Source organism: Pristis pectinata, chromosome 16, assembly GCF_009764475.1.
Source record: "Pristis pectinata isolate sPriPec2 chromosome 16, sPriPec2.1.pri, whole genome shotgun sequence".
NCBI classification, from domain to species: Eukaryota; Metazoa; Chordata; class Chondrichthyes; order Rhinopristiformes; family Pristidae; genus Pristis; species Pristis pectinata.
In genome coordinates, this window is record NC_067420.1 from 43,290,695 (window position 1) to 43,302,978 (window position 12,284).

Sequence of the window (12,284 nt, forward strand, 5' to 3'; positions counted from 1 at the left end):
ATCACAGACTAGGCGATGATACATTCAAAAAAGCACCTTTACTGCTGCCTAGAACCAAGGATAAGATTTTGAAGATTTTTCTTTAAAGGCAGAACATTTATGTTCTTAATGCTGGGGAATAGTGAACAACTAATGAGTGAATCACTGACAAATGGAGCACATTGGCACTTGCAAACATGGGAATAGAAACTCAAGGACTTGCTGAGACTGTGTAATTGGTAGAAGGTGAGTGACAGTTGCAGCAACATATTACTTTGCAAGGAAGGTACAAAGGGAACACCAAATATGCAAATACAAGAAGAGCTGCTTCACCTTCTGCACCATGCCGCTGATTAGAGATAATGAAGTAGGGAAAGTGTTCTGCAAAGGAAAGCTGTGTGCTTCAGTGTATGCAGTGACAACTTTTTAGTGCTCATTTCAAACTTTATACGTACATCAGCATCAGACATGGGTGGTGCCTCCTCCATATCTACTTCATGTGTGTTCGCTGTCCGGGAGGCTGTTCCTTTGGTTTCACGTTGCAATCTCTCACTTTGTTCCTGTGCCTGTGAAACAACAACATAATATATCAAGGTTCTCATAACTATGAATGCACTATTGGTTCAATGCCAGGATTAACACTATTTGGAATACTTCTCAAGCCTAATATGTTCACTTTTTCAAAAAACAATATGGATGCTGAAAATCTGAAAACAAAAGAAGTGAAACTGCTCAGCCAGTCAGATAGCATTTGTAATGTGACAAGTTGTTCAGAGATTACTGATCTGAACTTCAGTTCTGCTTTCCTCCACAACTGCTAATTGAGTTGCTTAGTACTGAACATTGTTTTTATTTCCAGTGAATTTTGTTACTTGAGACTAAATTAGATTTACTGCATATCATGACTTTAGTAAAAGAAAATTCTAATTCCAAGGTTGCCATTCCACTGCAGTCCACATCAACTTGTTCACCAACTCTCTACAAGTGTGTAAAAGTGATTAGGCATTTGCTTTCATCCACATTGCACATACATCGTGCAGGAGTACACTTAACATCATGGAGTCCTTCCAGCCGACCTACTTCCCACTTTACCCCTGTTAATCTATTTTGTGGTGTACCACAATGCACAACTTGAAAATAAAGAATGAAATACACTTATGGTCAAATTATCCCATCCTTTAAACCAGCTGTATTTGATGAATATAGTCATGATTTCAAAAACACACAGGATCATTTACTATAAAAATCCAATGATCTGAAAAAGCAGAATTCAGCACCCTTCCATTCGGTGTGACAAATGCTATCAGCTGCGCTTCAGAATCTCACTGCCTTGCTTTTCCACGTCACCTTTCAATGGTCTTTCTACTAGCTTTTCAACTGTTAAAAATCATTTTCATTGCCCCACATTAAGAAAAACAGGTTTTCGTTATATCTTTGTCTTTTTTGCATTTTTTTTTCCAAAAAAAATCCCAGGTTTACTTTGAAACTATTTTAATTTTTTTTGTGCTAATTCACACTCTTTACTTAGAATGGCAATCAAGAAAGTATGTTTTCCTACCAAGTTTAATATGGTATGTAGAACTGTAGAGATGGTAATTCTGAGGAATTCCCTCAATTCATCTAATATCCAGACATGAATCCCAATTCTGAATGCAATCAGCTACTGAACCTCCACAGTCTTCTGGGTAGAGAATTCCAAAGGCTCACTCACTACCCTGAGTGAGGAAGTTTCTCCTCATTTCAGTCCCAAGTGGCCCACCTCTTATTTAGAACTGAACATAGATTCAGAAGGGAGAATGTCATAACTGGAAATGGAGGGCACTAAATTTAGAGGCAGGGAAAATAAAGATAGGAAAATAGACATAGGAGTCTAACTGTACTTAACAGTATATTCCTAATTGCAAGGAGGATAATGACTAAGGCAGATGAGTTTATGCATATCAGTATGAAATTATGGTCATTATGGAAGTATGGCTTAGAGAGGCAGGACTGTCACTTAACATTCCTCGTTACAGTTTTCAGACAAGATAGTGAATTGCACTAAAAGAGGGGGTGGCTAAACTGATTAAAAGAAACAATAACAGCTGAGAAGTGTTGATATGTTAGGAACATCAGATGATGCTAGGTGGGTTGAACTAAAGGACAAAAAAGGCAAATCACACTGTAAGGATTCTACTATAGACCTCCGAAGAGTCTGAAGGATATAGAAGAGCAAATTTCCAATCAGAGTTCTGAGAAAATTCCTGACAAATGCAAAAATCACCAGGGCAGTAATGCTGGGAGATTTCAAATATTCTATTAACTGTGATACAATCAGCGTAAAAGACAGAACACAGAATTCCTAAACTGCATTTAAAACATTTTCAGCCACTATATAGCATGCCCACAAGAGGGAGAAGGAGTACTAATTGAAGAGCAGTTTGTGGTAGTGATCATAATTTAATTAGATTTGGCATAGTTAAGGAAAAAGAAAAATGAAAGAGCAAAGGTTTGAAATTCGGATAAGGCCAATTTTACTAGCCTAGAAGTGATTTAGCAGAAGTGAACTAGAAACAACTGCTCTAAGCTAAATGCATCGGTGTGACAATTGGAGACATTTAAGAAACACATTCACTGTGTTTACAAAAAAAAATGGATAAAAAGGACTGCCAAATGTAGCACCTTCTAGATGACAAGCAGCAGAGGACAGTAAAGAGAGAGAACCAAATGTCAGATACAGAGCTTAAGACACCAGAAACCCTGTGACTACAGAAAGCATAGGAGTGAGATTAAAAGGGAAATTAGGACAGCAAAAAGAGGGTTATGAAAAAATGTTGGCAAGTAAAATCAAAACAAAAAAAAATCAAACATGTGTAACAATTATTAAAGGAGCAAGAAGATAACTAGGGAAAGAGGGTGGCTTATTAGTGACCAAAAATGCAGAAGCATAGGATGTATACAAGGCTCAATGTATATTTTGCAACTGTCTTCACAAAAGGGAATGGTACTAATGAAATTAAGGCAAATGAGTTGCTAAATTGAATGGGCTAAACATGGTTAAAAAGGAAGAATTATGGAATTTATCATCTTTGAAAATGGATATATTGCCAGATCCAGATGAATTACCTTAGGCTGTTAGAAGATGCAGGATATTGCCTGAGGGTTAAAAGGACTACAAACATTGCTCCACTGTTTTTAAAAGGAGGTAGGGATAATTCAGAACAAAACTTAATGAAATCCAAAAACGCTTGATTTCATAAGAGTTACAGATACTTTTGTTTACCCTTTAAATAAGTTTATAAGAATTTAAAACTTGTCTTAAGTTCAGAAAATTTGCATAAAGTGGTTAACTATGGTTATAGTACCATAACAGTTAATGTGGTGAACACTACCGATCTGGAGATGCACAGTCTGCTCACACCAGTTCTTGTGGAACTTAAATCAATTAATTGAATAATCCTGAAATAAAGTCAACAGTGGTGACTATGAAGCTGCCAAATGTTGCAGGACTCCACTTCGCTCACTAATCTCCTTACCCAGTCCAGTCTTTATGAGATTCCAGACCCACATGGCCCTCAAATAAGGCAATGCTAGAATACAGAACATAATGCTGTACTGAAATACCTAGAAAATTACTCAATTCAGAGCCAATTAGGGATAGGCAATAAATGTTGGCCTACCCAGGTATAATTACATTGTATGAATGAATAAATTAAATTTAAATAAAATTGCAATCCAAATTGGAAATACTTGATTTCCGATTTCCTCAATGTAATATTTAAAAAATATATTTTTGTTTCACTTTTTTTCATTTTCCCATCATTAAATTCCAATGATTTCTCATTTGATATTCAAGTTTGAAAATAGTACAATGGATCTCTAAATCAGCTTTATCTATTTTTCTGTTTTGTCCCAAACAGAAAGAAAAATAATTTCTCTATCGGAGATATTCCCTCCATCCTATCCACCCAATCCACCCTCCCCACCCCCCCCCCCCCCCCCCCCCCCCACCCCACCACCCAAACGGCTTGATAGAAACTAGTTTTCTCCCTTTTCCAGTTTGGACAAAAGATCTTCAAACTTAAAAGTTATATTTCTCTTTCCACTGATGCTGCCTGACTGGCTGAGTGTTTCCAGCATTTTGTTTTTATTTCCAAATCTTGAGAAAACGGGGCTTCCATAACACACTCTTCAGTTACCAAATCATCAACCAGGAAGGCATGATACTGCAGCCACAATAAATTAACACTACTACAGTCTGTCACCCAGGCAAGTCTAAGTAAAACTAATTTATGGAAAGATAAATTTATCTAGTTTCTATGTAGCTTAAACTAGTTAACACAACTTTTCTTAACCCAACCTCTTTAAAAGACAGATGCAATCATTAGATAACCACTTCCTTATCCAGAAGTTGATTATGAAGCATGTTCCCAGAAATATACTAAGCTAGTGCCCTATATATGTGCAGGCGTAGCTAGAGACAGCTTGAGTACTGACACTATGAATTGGAATGGAATCTTCACATTTTCATCCAGAAAGCCTTTCCAGATTTGGTTTATAATGCAGAGTGCAGTCTCCTCATTACAGAGGATATTGAAGCCAAGGAGACAAAGATTATACGATCTAATTATCACTATAGAAGAGGAGATTTAAGGGTGATCAAATAGAAGTCTTCAAAGCCATCACAAGGTTTGACAAGGTAGACACAGAATTGTTTCCACTTTGCAAGAATGTACATAGTAGGAACTGAAATAATATCAGGACTGGCAGCTCAATGTTCTTGGGGGGAGGGGTGGGCTTGGATGGATAGGACAGAGGGAATATCTTGAATAGAGAAATTATTTTCTTTCTGTTCGGAACAAAGCAGAAATAGAAAATTAGATGAAAAGCCGATTTCTTCCTGTCCCTTGCACAACCAGGTCTCTGTAATGGCAACAACATCGTAATTCCATGTACTGATCCAGGCTGCAAGTTCATCCTCCTTGCCCATAATACACCTAGCATTGAAATAAACACATTTCAGCCCATCAGTCCCACCACGTTTATTAGACTGTCCCTTGCTGTTCTTCCTTTCAGTCTTAGTTGTCATACCATCTTTCTTTCTCTCAGCCTTACCAGCTGTTGCCCTGCTGCTGTGGTTAAACCCTCCCAAGTAGCACCAGCAAAGCTCCCAGCAAGGATATTGGTTCCCCTCCAGTTCATATGCAAACTATCTTGTTTGTACAGGTCCCACCTGCCCTGGAAGAGAGGCCTATGATCCATAAATCTGAAGCCCTCCTTCCTGCATCAGCTCCTTACCCATGTATTGAACAGCACTAATATCAAAAGATAACCAGAATCTGCAATGCATTGTTACGTCTATGGTTTATACCTTTATAGGCTGCTTTATAATTTAGTCAATAACCTTTTCGTTAGATATGCACTTTAGCAGCAATGTGGGAGCACTACAGGTATAATTAGCCACATAGGACTATGATGCTATGGCAAGAACAAAGAACTGGCTAAAAAAGAACAGGATTAAGTGCACAGTTCTGCATTCAGGATGGAGTAGCAGATTTGAAGAAAACATGGCAGTGCTGGAGAGATGGGATGTCTGAGAGTGATGAAGACCAAAATCTATTTAGTCAGAATCAAGAAACAATAGAGCATCATTGCACTAATGGGAGTATTCTACAGATTGCCAATAATTATGAAGAATGTAGAGGAGCAAGTTGCAGGGAGGTTAACAGTTGTGCAAAAGGTATTGATACTGGAAGATTTACAATTCTAATCGGGTCTAGGTCGGTGGTAATAATATGGAGGAACATTTTAAGCTTTTTCAGAAGAACCAGCTTGATCATTATGCTTCCAATTTCATAAGGAAGCATTGATGGACTTGGTTCTAAGGAATAAAACAGGCCCAGCCAAGCAAGTATCTGTGGGGGAACATTTTGGGAAGAACGAATGTAGATTGTAAGATTTAGAACAGCTAATGGATAGGATATGGATCTTAAGGTAAAAACAGTCAATGGGAGAAGGCCAATTTCATGGGCTAATAATAAAAGTGGGGCATCTGGAGTCAAAGAATAGCAAACAAAACTGTAACAATTGAGGAGATAGCAGCTCGGGTACAATCTAGTCTGCTTCCCATGAATATGAGATACAACGTAAAATTAAGAAAGACAGTTGATTGATATCAGGTCATTAACACTAGTGAGAACCAGGCTGATTAAAGAAACTTCAGAGGGAAGTAAGAAAAGAAAATAAAATGTACAAAAGGAGAGTGCAAAGGTTGTTGGAAAACAAAAAGGGAATTCAAAAATCTTTCAAAGGCATGTAAACAGTAAATATGTAGGATGTGACATGGAACCAATCAAGGACTGAAAAGGAGATCCATTCAGGGAGCAAAGGAACATGCCCAAATACTTAAATGAATACTTTACAATGATCTTGATCATGGAAGATTCTGCTGCAGTTTCAGCAAAGACAAGTTAAAAATTGATAGAGGATGTTCTGATGAAAGGTCACTGACCAGAAGCATTAACCCTGTTTCTCTCTGTTTCTACTCTACCTGCTGAGTATTTCCAGTATTTCCTGTTTTTATACAAGGCTAGCTGTACAAATCCCCTCTCCCACTTACTCCATCTGCCCATCACCCACACACACTTCTCCAACTGGGTCTCTTATCCCTCCCCCCCACTGTTCCCATGTGCCCACCAACCCTCCCTTATTTGGTCCTGCTCTTCACATTCCACAATCTGAATCCTTAATCTACACCCTTTTGTTGTTTCCACTAATCACCTTCCATCCTGTGTCTCTATCTCCACCCTTTCCTCCCCCACCTGCCTCTGTCTTCCAGTCAGCCCCTCCTCACCTGGATCCATTTATCACATGCCAGCTCTTGCCCCCAACCCCTCTCCACTTTATACAGGCTATCTCCCCAATTCTCAAACCTACAGATGACATTAAACTTGGAAGCATGGTGAACTGAGACTACACTAACAGATTAACACAGGTAGTGGAATGAGTAGCACATGGCAAATTAAATTTAACTCAGAAAATGAGAGCAGAGATAATATAAACTAGAGGATATACATCTAAAGGTCTATGGGAACTTGTATATGTACATAAATCTTGAAAGAGTCACAAGTAAGGGGCACAGCTACAAAATAAGGGGCCAGTCAATGAAAACTGAGGTGCGTAGAAACACCTTCTCTCAAGGGGTAGTCAATCTCTGGAATTCTTTGCTGTATGGAGAACAGATCACTGGATATATTTAAAATATCTGTCTCTACCTTAAAGAAAGATTGAGGAATTGAGTTATGGGAAACTGACAGAAGAGGAGTTAAGGCCAGTATAGTTCAGTTATGATCAAAGCAAGGAACTCATTCACAATGGGCCTTTTATAAACGCAGATTCAGCTCCAGCTGGAATATTATGTCCTTCACATGATATAGATCCCCTTGTAATAACCTTTCAACTTAGAGGAATGGAGTTGACGACATAATATTGCTCTGTTTCTGAGAAATTTTAGTCCAGTTTTTTTTTTACTGTTTGTTTTTTTTTGAATTTTTTTTTCTTTAGCTTAGTTTGGTTTGATATACTGTTTATAAATTTTCTTATTGTTTTGGGTTTTTTTTCTTTCTTTTGTATTTTATAATAAATCTTTTTCTTTCCTTTCTTTTATATTATATTCATTCACTAAGAGATCACTACAGATTTTTTTTATACTTTATTGTTTTTTACGATTATCCATGCCATAATTGTAAACATCGATGATATATATTAATCTGTATTAATTTGAAAACTAGTAAAAAGATTGAAAAAGAAAAGGAATATTATGTCCAGCTCTGGGCACAACACTTGAGAAAAGATGTGAGGGGGTTATGGACACAGAGGCTTACAAGGAATAGACTGCAGCTGGGGCTGTTCCCATTGAAGATAGGAGGTTGACTGATGATTTGAGAGGAGAAAGTTAAAGTCATGGAGGGTATGGACAGAGGCAAACAACTTCCACTGGTGGAGAGATCAAGAGCGAGAGGACATAGAGTTAAGGTGACTGCAAAAGAACCAAAACTGACCAGAAGGAAAACTTACTTTAAGCAGCACGTAGTTAGAATCTGGAATGTAACACTGGGTAAATGCTGGAGGCAGATTCAACGATAACATTGAGGAAAAAATCAGATATATACTTGAAAGGATAAAAATTACAGGGCTACAAGAAGAGGACAAGTGGGTGAAGGTGGGATGGTACTAGCTCAATCGTCTTGCACAGATCTCTTTCCATGCTGTAATCTCTGCCATTCTGAGAGGAGAATAAAAACCTTCCTTGCAATTCTATTTCAAACCAGCACATACCCAATTGAGATAAAGTGCACACTTATGAGTACATAGGAATACACAGACCTGCAGGCAACTGAGAAATCATTTTTGGATTTGAAAATCAAGTTGTATTCTTTGCACATCACATTGGTGACTTAATATAAAATCGAACACTATTAACCACTCCAATAAATCGAATTAGATGCAAAGATAATAATATCCAACCAACTATCCTTGGTTGTGAGAATGATCACCAACAAGAACATAAAAAAACATGATACATAAAAGTAAACCATTCAGCCTCTCAAGCATGCATGGTCCGCTATTCAACAAGATCATGGCTGACCATCTACCTCAATGGCATTTTCCTGCCCTATTGCTCGATTCCTCTAATATCCAGAAATTTATTGATTGCATTCAAACGGAGATCAATACTGAGTCTCCACATCTTCCAGAGTGGAGAATTCCAAAGATTTGCCTTGCTTTGAGTGAAGTTTCTCCTCATTGCAGTTCTAATCATCCTACCCCTCGTTTTGAGACTGTGACTTGGAAAACACCCTATGCATATTATTATTCCTGAACCAAGTGTTTTGTATGCCTCATTGAAGTCACCTCCCATTCATCTAAACTCTGCAAAATAGAGGCCTAAACCTATTCAAGCTCTCCTCATGTGACAGCCCTGCCATCCTAGGAAGCAGGCTGGTGAATCTCTGCCGCACTCCTCCTAGAGCAGTCCACCTAGCTTTAGGGAAGGAGGCCAAAACTGTACACAATGCTCCAGGTGTGGTCTCACCAGGGTCCAATATAATTGTAGTAAAACATGCTTATTCTTATACTCAAATTCTCTTGCAAAAAAGGCCAAATCCACTAACATATTCCAGGAGCAAAGGTGGAGAGCACAGATTATTCCAATCACTGCTATTGCTGTATGTCTTGCAATAACTCATAGCTAGTCACATCTCCTTCATCAAGATTTGTAGCTTCTCTGTTATCTAGCCATTAAAACATCATAACTTTGATCAGCAGAATTCTTGTCACAATAATATTCTTAACACATCTACTTGGGAGCAACTCTTAAGAACTTTCTCTCATGCCACCATGGATTGTTTAATAGCTCAGACATTGCATTTTCGTACCAAACTTCCTGTGAGATGCTTTATCAAACTTCCTCAAAAATAATTTAGGCCATGTCTATATACAACAGCTAGTCACTGCACAAAAACTTAAATTAAATTTGACCTACAGTTTTTTTTTAATCATTGCTGGATGTCTCTGGATCATCTCATGCATTTCTTAATCCTTATTACTTTGATCTTGAATTATTATTTCTAAAAGTCTGCTCATTACTAATAACATTGTGATGTAATATGCTTTACTATACATGAATAGAATTGTTACACGGGCAGCCCTCTGGCTTAATTTGCACATTGTATGGTTGGAAAACCATAACCAGACCTTAAACTTTCATGAACTGTTTTGGTTTAAGAGTTACATTACAACAAAATATTTACACTAATGAATTTGAACTTTGCTCAATTGTATTTAGTTCTTAAATATTTAAAAGCATTCTAATATTTGGAATAAAGAAATAGGAGCCTTCTTTTCAGTCCCTTGATTTCCAATCCAACTTTCAATCATATCATGACTGCTTTGTACGTCCATTCCATTGCCTCCAATTGATCCACAACCATCGTTGATAAAAGTCTTTTAATCATAATCTGGAAAATTTCTATTGACCCAAGCATTTTTCCTAGGGATGGGTGGGACTGACAATTCCTTTTTCCAATGCCTTTTTCTTAACTTCACGTCTAAATAGCCTAGGTTTAACTTTTCCAAGGGAAACAGTTATCTAATGCTGTGCCCAGAACTGAAGTGAATGTTGCCCTGAAGCAAAATTTATTACTAGGAAAGTCTACTCAGTACATTTTGCACAAAATTTGTATCACAACTTTTTCAACAAGATTGAAGATTTTTATAAAATATCTAGCACACAAATAGAGTAATAAACACAAACTTTGTGTTTGTGTCATACAAGTCAGTGATAATAAACTGGGTTCTGACTCTTTTCATTGAATTTACTTATAGGGCTCCCTGCTGGTAGCCTGCACACTTAATTAAAATATATGCTTTTGAAAAGCATTCTCCTGTAGTGTGTGGCTGCGCAGTCTCAAATTTTTACACACACACTCACAGACTAGTCTCTATATACTGTACTTAAGTACTCAGCAAGGAAGGTGTAAGAGGTCCCAAAATAATCTGGTTGTTTCCCCACATTGTTTCTATATCTGTGTGCATAGTGGAAATCACCATAGCTTGTCAGCCCATTAGAAACAAGGTCATATTTGAATTACGAATGAAATTACACCCAAAGCAAATAATTCACCAACTCTAAAGCAATATGGACAACTACACACTATACTTACCAAGAACTTTAACTACTCCAACATGTATAAAATTAAACTCGACCCCAGGCCAGGATTTTCAAGCTCAGATACTCACAGATCTGCTTTCTCGTTCTCCCCAAACTGCCAGTTCCTTCGATTCTATTTCTTCAGGACTCATACGTACCAAATGGAAGGGAACAATCTCTTCTCGTACAACACGCCGAAAGAGCCCCTACAAAACAAAATGGTTCTACTTTATCTAACAATTTGAAAGTACAACCAAGAAAGAAAAAACAATGAGTGGGGCCGATAAATAGGAAATGTACTAATATACACTGGCAATGCAGGAGCTTTTGCGTCAAAAGCATAAAACAAGTGTCAACTTTACCACATCGAAGCACAAAAGATACCTGGTTCCTGGGGTTCTTTAAATTGAACATGATACTCCGGTATCTGCTCTTGTACTTGCTGTGAGTATCTTGAAACAGGGTGAAAAGCTCTTTTTCAACATTCACAGCTATCTTTCCTATTGTGTCTTCAGTTACGTCAAGATCGTCACAATCATTCACCCTGGTCGTACAAGCATAAATACATTTGGTCATTGCCTTGGTAACCAGGACAAAGAGCCCTCCATCTCAAGAAAAAGGATTATGCATGACACATACAGAGTTTGGTAGCGAATAAGATTGACCCACTGAGCACAGTCAAAAGATGGATAACCTACAACCGAGAGTACAAGTAATCTATGGACAGCAACTAAAACATTTCATCAACTCCCTGGCTGTTTGCTAGTCACAGGTACAAACAGTACTGTTATATTGTTTGTCTAGTAATCACACAGATATAAGTTAGGGATCTGGATATAAGAATTTAAAACCCAGTCTCTGGAAAATTTAAATTCAGCTAATTTAGTAAATTGGGATTAAAAAGCTAGCATTATTTATGATGGCAATGAAACAACCATACACGACAGATTAAACAAATCAGTTACATATGAAGCAATTCACTTTGGTAGGAAAAATAAGATTTTTAACAAGGGTACAGGAGTGAAGAAATGGCAGACTGACAAAAACACAGTCTTGGAAGGTGGCAGGACAAATTAAGATGGCTGCTAAAAATGCATTCAGAGTCTTTGGCTCTGCAAATGGAGACAAAGCACAAATAAGAATTCTGTTACTATCAAAACACTGGCTACACTTCAGCAGAGAGCACTGTAATCAATTTACTAATGGAAATGAAGATCTTGGAGAAGGTAGAGAGGAAATTTACTAGAAAGGCATCAGGGCGAGGGACTTCATTCACATGAAGAGTTGAGAAAAACCAGGGTCATTTCCTTGCAGCAGAAAAAGTTAAGGGAAGAATTTGATGAAATTAATAAGGGTCAATACCCAGAGGGGACAGACTTAAGGTGACGGGCCAAAGAATCAGAGATAAGGGAGAAAAAGTAACCAATAAATTGACACAATTTGGAATACGCAGTCCAGATGATTGGTGGAAGTAAAATTCAATAGAAATACAGATTTGTTTGTCTTAACAGAAAGTTTTGCAGGTTTGTAGGAGAGAAAGAACGGAAAAGGTAAATCAATTAGATAGCTCTTGCTTGGTTGGCACTGGCAGATGGACTGAATAGCCTCCTTCCAT

General features: G+C 37.7%; 1 protein-coding gene across 10 annotated transcripts in view; it reads right to left on the reverse strand.

Annotated features, from left to right (window-relative positions):
- LOC127578673 (death-inducer obliterator 1-like) overlaps positions 1-12,284 on the reverse strand; it is a 113,253-nt gene that overhangs the window by 35,563 nt on the left and 65,406 nt on the right. For all 10 annotated transcript variants that reach the window (XM_052030940.1, XM_052030948.1, XM_052030938.1 and 7 more), the window contains 3 exons: positions 11,054-11,213; positions 10,759-10,875; positions 435-545 (listed from right to left, as the gene is read on the reverse strand). In XM_052030940.1, the coding sequence (XP_051886900.1) occupies positions 435-545; positions 10,759-10,875; positions 11,054-11,213 (388 nt within the window). The remainder of the gene's footprint in view (positions 1-434; positions 546-10,758; positions 10,876-11,053; positions 11,214-12,284) is intronic.